The sequence below is a fragment of the Pseudochaenichthys georgianus genome, chromosome 3 (genome assembly GCF_902827115.2).
Source record: "Pseudochaenichthys georgianus chromosome 3, fPseGeo1.2, whole genome shotgun sequence".
In the NCBI taxonomy this organism is placed as follows: Eukaryota; Metazoa; Chordata; class Actinopteri; order Perciformes; family Channichthyidae; genus Pseudochaenichthys; species Pseudochaenichthys georgianus.
Genome location: NC_047505.1, coordinates 25,034,078 through 25,047,041, shown reverse-complemented (window position 1 = coordinate 25,047,041; position 12,964 = coordinate 25,034,078). Strand labels below are relative to the sequence as shown.

The following is a 12,964-nucleotide window of genomic DNA, read 5'->3' as shown; positions in this document are numbered from 1 at the left end:
GTTTCTCTCTCCGCTCCTTTAAATAATTATTGCCATAGAGCTCTGGCAGCTGAGCCCACTCCGTATCGGTCACGAGTCGGCCCTGTTGAGTCACCGTGCCCCTCTGGGGGATTTATGTGTTTACAATCAGGGGGCTATCTCTGCAATATTGTGCTCTCACAGCGTCCCTGCCCTTTCCCCCACCCACACCTCTCTCTCTCAGGGTGGTGATCTAACGGAGGTCTCTGCTGTTGGCAGGCGGGTTGTCGCTGGTGTTGACAAGCCTGCCCTGCTACAAACTTGCCGTCCATTCTGGGTGCCGTCATCACACCAGACATAGCAGCTGGACGCCAACACCCTCCACCTCCACTATCTCCCTCAGTCAGCCCGAACCCTCAAGGTGTAGGATGTCCCCCCCCCCCCCTTCGTGCTCCACCGTCAGCTCCCGTTGCTGCTCTACACCCCCCTCCTCTGCGCTTTGTCATTTGAGAGCGCTGCTCAATTTTGGCCCTTGTTGCTGGAGAGAGTATTTTTTTTTAGGGGAGGCCTGAACTCCCTGCCAAGCCTACCCAGCAACATGGGGCCCCCGTTAGCATTGAGTCCTCAAGGCTTTCATAGCGGACCCTCATCACTGCAGTCCTACTCTCCTGAATGCCTGGGTAGAGAATAGATGTCATAAGCAAATCAGCGCAGCGCCACTTAGCCTAAAGTGATGCCACACTGTTGCCTCGCAGTCTCCACTGTGAATATTTATTATTTACTTTCACAACTACATTATTGAACAATTATTAAATGCTTTTTTAAAAGAAGTCAACCATGGTCTTCCTTTTTTTTGGAGTAGAGTCTTTCATTCATCTGATCCATATCACTGAAATGATTTTATTGTAAATTAAAATAAGATGTTTTCCCTGTGGTTTGTTTGTCTGGCTGTCAGCAGGGTAGAGGAACACATGTTTTAGCTTGGTGGAAATGTGTGGCCAGGAAAGATCCCATTACATTTAGGAGGGGAACACAATCACGAGGCAGATACACAAAGTCATTTATTCTATTGAAACAGCCTTGTAAGAGTGCTGGGCTCTCCAACCTCACTTAGTAGTTAAATAGTTTCTAGTTTTTCTAACTTTGAATAAAGGAAATCAGGCCTAGGGTCAATGACTCAAAAACAACCAAATCAAGCCAACATAATTTTCCACTCTGCTTTTGTTGATCTATGGAGTTGGCTAATTAGCTATAATGAAGAGGGCCAACCACTAGTGGAGCAACACTATCATATCAAGTACACTCATTATTTAATTGGATCTCAAAATGTATAATTGGGTCCTTTGTGTGCTTTGAAGAATGGCACCGTTCTACTGTATGAACATCAATTTTCATGTTCTTTCCATGATATCATTTCACTAATCAGCCAATGCTGCCAATGCTTAAGTAGGACTATGGATCTTAAATGAATATTGTACTTGATTATTTTACCAATATATATTTTCACTCACATATATCAGCACAAGTAAAATAATTAGCTTCATTTGATTCAGTTGTTCTAAGTTTTCTTTGTTATTTTGCAGCACAACAGTCCAGTTGGAAATGTGGACCTACAAGGAAGAACAGCTCTACATGATGCTGGTAAGACTCTACTCTGAAACTGACTGAACTATCATTTACCCCAGTCCTAACTCCACTCTTCAGTTTAACTTCACTCTACTACAAATACTACTTTACCTTAGTACTGACTTGAGTCCACTACACTTTTTATTTAGCTGTTGCTGCAGAGTTGCTCTGAAAAAAAGGCTTCCTTAAGGCAACTACAGCAAGAGCCCCTTACAACATCATTTGTTTGTGCTTTTGAAATGACTACGACTAAATTAGAGGGTGCATCTCAATATGCAGAACAGCCTTGAAACAGTACGTGATGTACAGGACTGAGGGACAGTCAGTGAGAGAGAGAGAGGCAAACCTGCGTCAAACAGCTGTTTCTATGTGCCTCTCCCTGATTTTCAGTGACTATTGTTAATGCTCTGATTTATACATTAAAATATAATATATTGACTTACTAATGGTAGCTACAGCAGCCTCGTCCTCCTCCCTGTCGCTGCCTATGTTTACCTCATTAACTACTTTACCCTATTTGACTTACCTTAGTAATGATGAATATTTAAAATCATTGAAAACCCCGACAGCTCTTCGACTATATTTGCAGCCCCTTAGCCGAGAGGATGTCATGCTCACATGGATGATAGTATCTTCCAACTTACACAAAAGGTTCTGGTATAATAATGTGAAAATCTGCTTGTGATGCTTTTCACATTTTCAGCATGTAAACCTGGTCTATGCTGTGGCTCGACCTGATGGATGGATGTATATCTCAGCTATAAATGTGATTGCAGTCGTTTTCACTCTTTTCCCCCCACAGTCATGGCTGGCTGCTCCTCCAGTGTGAAACTACTCTGTGACAGCGGCGCTTCTGTGAATGCCACTGATTTTGTGAGCATTGATTTTATTTATTCTTACACTCCATTTCACACCATTTTTGTAATGGCCTCTTCTAAGATGTTCAGTTATCATTGTAGAAAAGAATATTGATCTTGATATTCTCCTTAAAGGCTTTTACCTTTTCATGTAAGGTCAATTAGAGAGGCACAAAAAGCTTTTCACTAAATACGAATTCAGTCAGCTCCAATGAGCACTCTCTATTGTGATCCTTTCTACAAATGGATTTTTTGGATGGCACTGTCATACCTGTGATTTTGTGGATGGGTGAACATGTGTTCATTTCTGCGTGTGTATTTTGTTTTTCTCCAGGATGGCAGGACACCTCTGGTACTGGCAACCCAGATGTGTCATCCACGTATCTGTCAGCTCCTGCTGGAGCGAGGGGCCGACTTCACCACCCGCGACAAACAGAACAAGTAAGAAAGCCCCCCCCCCCCCCCCCCCCATGGTGGTGTTTGTCTCTGAAGGCTTGGCAAATGTCAATTTTAATAATCATTCATGGAGAGTTCCCTGCAGTGACAATATTTCAAACAATACAAACATTTACAAAGAGTCACACTATAGATTGCAGTAGTGTCGTGATTTCATACATTTTAAAACATATGAGTGCCTGAGAATGTCCTAAATGTATCATCAACAATGTGTATGGTATTGTTTCTCATCAGCTTTTTTAACACAAAAACAATTCTTAAAGAATGAATTAGAAAAACAACTCCATGTGGGGACATACAAATAGGGCCCGGCTTTAAATAATTTAAACAAAATAAAAGGTGAATTGTTGTTTTTGCTACACACTTGTTCCATAGCTAGTTTGTGAATGTTTTTCTTCATGAACTCTGTCTGTTGACCCCCTCAGGACTGCGCTGATCCTGGGCTGCGAGTACAGCTGTAAGGATGCAGTGGAGGTGTTGCTGAAGAGCGGCTCTGACGTGAAGGCAGTCGACAGCTTAGGTCACGACGCTTTCCACTACGCTCGCATCAGCAAGAACATGGAGCTTGTTGCGATGGTCAAAGGTTACCTGGACAAATCCACCAGAGGTCAGAGTCAGACAGAAAATAAGAGTATTGGAGCAGTTTGTTTGAAAAAAAACATTTGCATGATTATAGCAAAAGACTATCAGACCTGTAGAGCAGAAAGGAAGGTTAACTTCTTAAATTGTAGCCTGTAGATAGGTAGCCCAGGAAGTGCTGTTTTGAAATCCACTGAAGTCGTAATTTTTAAACTAACCTCACCATTTGTTTAATAAAGATAATCTGTATATATTTTCTGTTTATAGTGAAAGGTGATTTTAGATGGAGAGCATAATATCTGCAGTGTTGTACCTTAAAATTACACTTGTGGAAAGATGTGGAAACAATCATACATGCATGCAAAAACAGCTAATACCTTGAGGATGTTTTGCTTTTTAGGTAGAATTTCGAATGATTGTCTTTGCAGATTTTAAATATTGTCGCATATGGGTTTTTATTTTCATGTCTCTATGTCTTTAGGTGTTTTCAACAATTTTCAGTTTTAATATCTCACAATATTTTGAGCCATAGGATTGACCTTTACAATCATTTCCTGTGACCATCTTTTCTGATGCATTTTTTGCCTTCTTGTGTGCATTCCTTATTGTCACACTGCTCTGTAAACATTCCTGTTTTTGTCCAATCTTGATAAAACGTAGGAGGAAGTCTGAACTTGCTGTTTTCTTGCTTTCTCCAGATAAGGAGGCTGCAAAGATGGAACAGTGGAAGCGACAGGTAAACCTGCAGCCTTACTGACGCACCATATCCATGAAACCTCACCTTTATCAAAGATCAGCTTTATTCTCTATGCTTTACATATTCTAATCTATAGGACTTACGTATGTCTGTGAAGCATGATGAGAATAGCAATAAACTGTCGTCTTGTATCCACAGTCTCTTTTGTTAAAAGATGACAAAGGTCAGGGTTGCTTGCACCCAGAAGCCATTATTGACATTAACACTTTAGAATTCTTTCTTTACAGCATTCAAATGCTTAGACTCCTGGCACCTCGAGATTCTGCATGTTCTTCCACTTTTTCCACATTTTATATAATATTTTTTGTGGCAAATTTGTGAACATGTTATGTGCTCACTGCCGCTCAGGTATGCATGACTGCCATCTAGTGATTTAAAGTGAGAGTTGTTACTAAGGTGTGTATAGCCTATGGTAATGTTATATCTTTAAAACATGGTCGTTAAAAAGATCCTGTCTCCTCCTCAGCATTCAGTGGAGAAATCAGAGGCAGCTGAGGTTAACCGAAGGGATCAGGTCATACATGTAAGTGCTGTATAACTTCAGCCTCCCAGCCTATTAATCACAATTACTCATTTATTGTTTAAGAATGAGTCATTAGGACATCAATGTCCATAAAGAAGTGATTGATTTCTTATTTTTATGACAGTAATTGGATTTAGCTTGGTTCAAATTTGTATGGTTTATGGTTGTGTGTGTGTGGGCGTTTGTTCAGGACTTGGAGAGGCAGAACGAGGGCCTGCAGGAGAATCTCAGGAAATACCAACAGGATCAGAGAGCCCTGCTGGATAAGGTCAACATGCTGCAGCAACAGCTCACACAGGTGAAAAAATATGCATGTTTCTCATTTGAATACTGTTTATATCTGTGGGTGGGTAGATCTGAGGGTCCTAAACTAAAGGTCTAGTGAGGTATAATCAAATGTACAATATAAAAGCCGAGAAATAGTCGAGCTCTCTTTATTTATTTTCCTCATCATACGTTTTTAATCTCATGTGTTTCTTTTTCAGTGAGCATAATAGATTGCTCAGTAATAGCTGCCAGAATAATATCTAACAACATTCAATTGTATTGGAGTATTGTCGGTTATTAATAACTCAATTGACTGTATTTACAATCTTTTTGTATTCATCTACAGGAAAAGATCACTGGAGGAGACACTCAGAAAGAGGTATGAAGTAAAGCATTTATTGGACATGGTTTGCCTCATTATCAATTGTTTTGTTTTCCTATTGTTTCCTTGGTTACATTTGTTTTAAAGAACCTTGATGCACATTGTATTGAACGTGTCATTACTATTCAGCCGTAGCAGTCATTAGTGTGGTGTGGAGACAGTGTTTAGTTACTGTATGACCTCTGAGACCTAAACATAAGTGAGTGGTGCTGCATCAACACAGAGCTGTTGGAAGTGAAGGAAAGAAAACGGGAGGTGTCACAGTTTGAATGCAACTCGATTGTTACTTACTTAACTTATTAACATCTTACCGGGTCCACACATTCAGGATAGTAGAAAATAGTCTTCCTAAAACACACTATAAATAAATGATGTTTTCGTCTGGAAGTAGGGCAAAAGGGCTTTAAAATCACAAAAACGTACGAACCTCTCGCATATCTTTGTGCATACATATAAATCAGATGCATGCCCTTCTATATATCATGAATAAGATCATTTTTTCCTGAACTGATGAATGATACAAGGATAAGTAAATAAAAGTTAATTTTAAGCTTTTTTACTTATTTCGTAAAGCGTCATTTTGTGTGTTTGCCATCTCTCAATAATTCAATATAGTCATTTCTTGATGTGCTTTGTTTTTCCTTCCTCTTGGATCAGAAGGACCAGTTGAAAGTGCTACGTGGTACCAAAGAAAGAGAGGAAGGGGCTCGAGGCCCAGAGACGGTCAAAGTCCAGCTCCGGAGTACTTTGGTCAGTGAATTTATAAACGTGTTCTACTTTGAGCCTTCTTTTCCTCAATATATCAAAATATGATATTATCATTCTTTAAAACATACTGTATGTTTGGTTTAGGTTCTAAAAAGGCTAATGACTGTAGTGAACTAGACAGTAGATTTTAAAAAGAAAAGAAAAAATATTTTGTAAGTCTAAAAAGCCCCAAACACTTGTATTGAGTATGTGTATCTGTTTGTTTCACAGGGAGATTACTCTGGACAGTCTGTCATCAAAGGTAAGCATTGAGAAACATTTGTTAAGATTATTTCAACGTTCAGCTGCAGAGTTTGAGGAAGTTTGAATGTTGTACCCTGTTGTCTTTCAGGTAAAGAAAACATTTTGGTGAAACAAGCTCACAGCCTGGATTCTGATCAGGTACGTGTTTATCTGTGGAACAGTTCCACATGGCTTTCAAACGCTTAAAATGCAGTGTTGAGTTAGGACCTGCATACAAATGAAACTGCTTATACATTGTTCAGATCCTCATTGCCCTGGAGAATTACAACTAAGAAGGCAAAGAAAGCTGAGGAACCTTTTTAACTTTTGAATGAAGGGGCTTAAATAAAAATGACTATTAATGCTGATTTAATATGCATGTCATCTTTCTCTGCAGATGCTCAAGAATGCTCCCATGGCGCGTTCGCTTTCCAGATCTTCAGAGAAGGGTCCGTCCACTGTGGGCTGGGCAGTGTCTGGGGAACTGGACGCACTCCTACAAGAACTTGATGAGGTCAAGAAGAGACAGCATGCTTCAGATGAAGATGCGGCACGGCTTCAATCCGCCCTGAACCGTAAAAACCGAGAGTACCAGGAGCTGGTCCAGAGCCGAGACACCATCCAGAAACAGGCCGACCAGCAGGTCCAAGAGCTGGAGGACGCCCTGGGCGACGTCCAGAAGAGGATGCTGGACTCTGAGTGTAAGGTCAAACAGCTGCAGGCCCATGTAGTCGCTGTTAAGGAACACCTGGGGGGCCAGGGGGCCGAAGAGTTGCGTGCCCAGCTCCAGGACATCAAGGCCAAGTATGAAGGAGCTTCCGCCGAAGTGGGTCGCATTCGTAATCGCCTGAAACAGAGCGAGAAGGCCTTGGAGGAGTACAAGAGCAGCGAGAACCAGCTGGCAACAGAGGCAGAAAGTCTGAACCAAGATCTGCAGGCGCTGACTGCAGAAAGAGATGAACTAGCAGAAGCCTTTTTAGAAATGGAAACCAATTTGAAGGAGACCCTGGCTAAACAGGGCCACACGGTACCAGCTGAGAAGTTTGACAACATGAAGAACCTGCTGAGCAACGCAGTCGACGAGAAGGAACGGCAGATCGCAGAGCTGAGGGAGGACTACGATCGCGTGCTGGAGGAAGTGGCAGAGCTCCACCGAAAGCTGGACAGTCCCTCATCCCAGGGAGGAGCGGGGGCTGCTGAGGAGCAGCAGAGGATCCTGAAGGCTCTCGAAGAGCAGAATGCTTCTCTGAAAAGGAAACTGGTGGACGTGACTACCAGGAGCCAGTCTCTCATTCAGGAGGTGGAGGAGAGTGAGGAGGAGAGGGATATACTACGAGAGCAGCTGGACGAGCTCAACAGCAGGATGGAGAGCGACTTCGTACCCATGACGATGCACGATGAAGCCCGGGGGAACATGGTGACAGCTTTGGAGGAGTTAGAGGACAAACTGGTAGAAGCCAGCGAACGTTACGGAAAAGCAGAGGCGCAAGTCCAGCAGCTTCAGAGCGAGAGGATAGCGCTGCAGGAGACAGCAGTGAGCAGTGTGCAGAGCGCCAGCGAGAGTCACCAAGGTGAGGTGGACGCTCTGAGGTCTCAGAACGCCAACATGATGAAGAAACTTGACGCTTTGCAGAGCAGATGTGAAGACAGAGATAAAGAGTGTGTGCAGCTGAGCACGCAGAGCCAGACTCTGAAACGGAGCTTGGAGGGAGAGTACGTTCCCAGGGAGCAGCACGAGCAAGTGAAGATGGAGTTGAGCTCCACCTTGGAGAGAGCCAAAGCTGAGATATTGAAGTTGGAGACCAAGGGAAAAGAAAGTGCAGAAGAATTAAAGAATATGAAAGAAGGAAACGATAAGTCGAAACAAAAGTTGGACAAAGTCCTGTTGGAGATGAAAAAAGAATATATAAGTGTAAAAGAGCACAAAGCTATCGCAGACAAGCTGAATGCTGCAATTGTGGAGGCGGAGAACAAAGCTAACGAAGTGTCAGGGAGGTATATGTCCGCTCAGGAGGAAACCATCAAGCTCACCCAAGAACTGGAGGCGCAGAAGAAAGAACTCGATACCATTCAGGAGGCTATTCTGTCAAAGTTCATCCCACTGACGGCGGCGGAGGAGAAGGAACACTCTCACAGTGCCAAGGTGAAGGAGTTGACAGTGAAGCTGTCGGAAATAGAAGAGAAGTATAACAAGGAGAGGTCTGTCAATGAGGGCAACCAACAGGAGAAAGACAAACTAAAGGTTGAGAGTGAATCTGTCCAACAGAGACTAGACTCTGCCAGTGAAAAGCACAAGAATGTGGAGAAAGAGTTCACGGGTAACATTGAGGAATTAACTCAGAAGTTGGCCAGCTTGGAGCGGCAGCACAAGGAGGCAATGCTTCAGATGGCTGATCTTCACGAGCAGAAGGCCCTGAGCAAGGCTCAGATCCAGAACCTCCAGGAGCGTCTGAAAGCAGAGTTAACTCGGATAGCAACATACGACATGGAGCTTAAAGCCCTCCATGACGCCATGCAGCACGCACAGGCCGACTGCAAGAAAGCCAGAGAGGCTCAGCAGGAGGAGGCCCAGAGGGTGGGCGCCTTGCAGAGAGAGGTTCAGGAACGCCGCGGGGATCAAGCGTCTCTGCTGCATCATCAAGCCGAGGCCCAGGACACCCTGCAGGCCGAGGTCACCCAGCTTCGATTGGCTCTCTGCGAAGAGGAGGAGAACAACGCCCAGAGAGCCGAAGATGTGTCTGCCCTGCAATCTGAGCTCCTGCAGGCCACACAGGCTCTGGAGAATCACCGCTACAAAGAAGACCAAATCAACCAGCTGAAGAAGGAGAAGCAGCAGCTGGAGGAGCAGGCCAACGCCCTGAGCAGCAAACTACTGAGCTCCACAGAGGGGGGAGACGAGGCGCGCAGAGAGGCCCAGCACGCCAGGGAGGGGGAGGGCAGGGCCCGCACAGAGATGGAGGAGGTCACGGAGAAGGGACGCGTCATCGAGAGGGAAGTGAGGGAGCTGAAGGAACGATACGAGGAGTCGCTCGGCACCATCTGTGATCTAAAGAAGAGGATTCAGACGTCAGCGCAGCAGACTGAAGCCAAAGACAGGAAGGTAGTAAACACCTGTCATAGTTTTATTTTTGCTGGCCTTATGTGTGTTTAACAAGTTTAATGTACTATACTGTAGATAGAAAACAGGTTTCTTTGAAAGAAAATCTGGTTTGTTTCTTTTTCTAGGCACATACAGTGGGGCAAAAAAGTATTTAGTCAGCCACCAATTGTTCTCCCACTTAAAAAGATGAGAGGCCTGTCATTTTCTTCCTAGGTATACCTCAACTATGAGAGACAACATGAGAAGAAAAAAAAAATCCAGAAAATCACATTGTCTGATTTTTAAAGAATTTATTTGCAAATTATGGTGGAAAATAAGTATTTGGTCAATACCAAAAGTTAATTTCAATACTTTGTTATATACCCTTTGTTGGCAATGACAGAGGTCAAACGTTTTCTGTAAGTCTTCACAAGGTTTTCACACACTGTTGCTGGTATTCTGGCCCATTCCTCCATGCAGATCTCCTCTAGAGCAGTGATGTTTCTCTCTAGCAAACTTCAGACGGGCCTGGACATGTACTGGCTTAAGCAGGGGGACACGTCTGGCACTGCAGGATTTGAGTCCCTGGCGGCGTAGTGTGTTACTGATGGTAGCCTTTGTTACTTTGGTCCCAGCTCTCTGCAGGTCATTAACTCGGTCCCCCCGTGTGGTTCTGGGATTTTTGCTCACCGTTCTTGTGATCATTTTGACCCCACGGGGTGAGATCTTGCGTGGAGCCCCAGATCGAGGGAGATTATCAGTGGTCTTGTATGTCTTCCATTTTCTAATAATTGCTCCCACAGTTGATTTCTTCACACCAAGCTGCTTACCTATTGCAGATTCAGTCTTCCAGCCTGGTGCAGGTCTACAATTTTGTTTCTGGTGTCCTTTGACAGCTCTTTAGTCTTGGCCATAGTGACTGTTTGAGGTTGTGGACAGGTGTCTTTTATACTGATAACGAGTTCAAACAGGTGCCATTAATACAGTTAACGAGTGGAGGACAGAGGAGGCTCTTAAAGAAGAAGTTACAGGTCTGTGAGAGCCAGAAATCTTGTTTGTTTGTAGGTGACCCAATACTTATTTTACCCAGGAATTTACCAATTAATTCATTAAAAATCATACAATGTGATTTCCTGGATTCTTTCCCCCCATTCTGTCTCTCATAGTTGAAGTGTACCTAGGATGAACATTACAGGCCTCATCTTTTTAAGTGGGAGAACTTGCACAATTGGTGGCTGACTAAATACTTGTTTGCCCCACTGTGACTCTTCTTTCAGTTTGGTTAAGGGTTCATAAAGTAATGTTGTAATATTTGTGTGTCAGATCACAGAGTTGCTGACAGATGTTGAGCGGTTGAAGCAGGCGCTGAACGGTCTGTCCCAGCTGGCAATCACAAGCAACGCGCCCAACAAGAGGCAGACGCAGCACATCGACACACTCCACGCCCAAATCAAGAACCTGCAGCAACAGCTGGCTGTGAGTGGACATATGGAAATCATGTTAACATTGATATTCTCCTTTTTATTTCATTGGATAAACTGCACAGCAACTCTCCTTGTGTTATCTACTTCAAACCAAGAGTAATAAGTGAATTGGGCGCAGACATTTAGTCAATGTGCTGTTTAAGAAAGGTAGGGACCTTGCTTTAAAAACAACCATAAGTAGATAGATAGATATATATACTTTTATTTTGCATTGCACCTATATAATGACAATAAAGGATTCTATTCTAACAATTAAAAATTACAAATAATATTTAAATGAAAAGTTTAGTTTAGTATGTCAAATATAAACAATGTAAAATATTCTGGATGATAAAAATGTTCTCATAAAGGGCCAAAATACTACAGGAGCATAGACACCAAGTGACTCATTTATAATAGTGATCGCACCATGTATATTGATTCTTTTCCCAGCTAACATCATGACTAATTACAAATTGCAGTTCTTATCCTAACAGTTGGGCGTAACATATATAATAATGTGATATGCAGTGACTGCACCAGGTCAGTATTAGCACCACTGCATTTGTTGCTAACAATAACCACTGTGTTGTCTTCTTCTCTTTCTCCTCTGCTCCATTAGGATGCTGAGCGGCAACACAGGGAGGTGGTTTCCATTTATCGGACGCACCTTCTCAGTGCAGCACAGGTACCTTATCATCTTTATTGAAGGGCACATTTAATTGTGAACAGAAAATGAGGAGATTAATGATTTTAAAACGCACTTGATTTCATAGAAGGTAGAATGATACATTTAGCTGCAACCCGCACGGTGTAGATCCATGGCCATTCCCTGCAACACTTTTCTGATTGAATGAAGTAAACCTCCCTTCACAGATGTTATTATGATGTTACTCGTCGTCATACATTTCTAACATCCTTATGGAAACAGAAAGTAATTGGGAGCTGCCACAACAGCATCTGCACGACTGTAGTTAGCATGCAGTCATCATTATTGAGGAGAAACAGATCATTAAAGGCTTGTGTGACAAACCGAAAGAAATGTATTTGAAACCCTACCGGTTTTATGAAATTATCTTTTAGAGAAGCGTCAAAATCCACTACTTATCCTACTTTATCTGTTTACACTCAGTGAAATGTTGTGAAAGCCTGCTGATGATTTGGGAACATGTAATAACAACTCTAATGGTCCATCAAAACGGGGAACCTCAAAAAGGCTGCACAACACAATATGTACTCGGCCCAAGTTATTCCATCATGTGTGAGTGCACCGTCTCTCAGGAGCTGCAGCGTCATTGACAACAGAGCTTACAGAGGGAAATATCCGTGCAGATTGATCAGCTGAAGCTCTTTTCTGGCTCTTTTTCCCACGCAGGGCCACATGGATGAAGACGTCCAAGCCGCCTTACTACAGATCATCCGCATGAGACAGGAGTTTGTGTGTTAAAGCTTCCTCCGACGAAACACAACGCTGCCTTCGGACTCAAAACCATCATTCTCCCATCATCTTCCTCTGCTGAGCCCCCTGCTGTGGCCCCTGTGGGTGCCCTGTGGGTGCCCTGTGGGTGCCCTGTGGGTGCCCTGTGGGTGCCGTGTGTGTGTGTGTGTGTGTGTGTGTGTGTGTGTGTGTGTGTGTGTGTGTGTGTGTGTGTGTGTGTGTGTGTGTGTGTGTGTGTGTGTGTGTGTGTGTGTGTGTGTGTGTGTGTGTGTGTGTGTGTGTGTGTGTGTGTGTGTGTGTGTGTGTGTGTGTGTGTGTGTGTGTGTGACATCCACTTCTCCATGTTTAGGGTAAAAGTGAATAACTGTAGATTTTAGATACCGATGTTGATTTTTAACTCCAGTAGAAACTCAGAAAACCAAGCAAAAAAAAGGATTTTATCAATTTCTGTATAGAGCTGACTCGTATTGATCATTACAGTATGTGAAAATGAGATTTCATACAATTCTGTCAGATCTATGATAAATTATAATACACACATTTATATCAAGCTTCATATTCAGTGCTCTGCAGCGTTAGTTCAAATGTA

General features: G+C 43.1%; 1 protein-coding gene across 1 annotated transcript in view; it reads left to right on the top strand.

Annotated features, from left to right (window-relative positions):
* The window catches only part of uacab (uveal autoantigen with coiled-coil domains and ankyrin repeats b), a 32,725-nt gene extending 20,245 nt beyond the window's left edge, over positions 1–12,480 (top strand). The window contains exons 6-20 of the mRNA XM_034107226.2: positions 1,542–1,599; positions 2,387–2,457; positions 2,776–2,882; positions 3,323–3,504; positions 4,175–4,212; positions 4,700–4,756; positions 4,947–5,054; positions 5,370–5,402; positions 6,063–6,155; positions 6,384–6,414; positions 6,505–6,554; positions 6,793–9,495; positions 10,798–10,950; positions 11,560–11,625; positions 12,313–12,480. Coding sequence (XP_033963117.1) covers positions 1,542–1,599; positions 2,387–2,457; positions 2,776–2,882; positions 3,323–3,504; positions 4,175–4,212; positions 4,700–4,756; positions 4,947–5,054; positions 5,370–5,402; positions 6,063–6,155; positions 6,384–6,414; positions 6,505–6,554; positions 6,793–9,495; positions 10,798–10,950; positions 11,560–11,625; positions 12,313–12,384 — 3,822 coding nt within the window. The 3' untranslated portion in view covers positions 12,385–12,480. The remainder of the gene's footprint in view (positions 1–1,541; positions 1,600–2,386; positions 2,458–2,775; positions 2,883–3,322; positions 3,505–4,174; positions 4,213–4,699; positions 4,757–4,946; positions 5,055–5,369; positions 5,403–6,062; positions 6,156–6,383; positions 6,415–6,504; positions 6,555–6,792; positions 9,496–10,797; positions 10,951–11,559; positions 11,626–12,312) is intronic.
* The last annotated feature ends 484 nt before the right edge of the window (positions 12,481–12,964 follow it).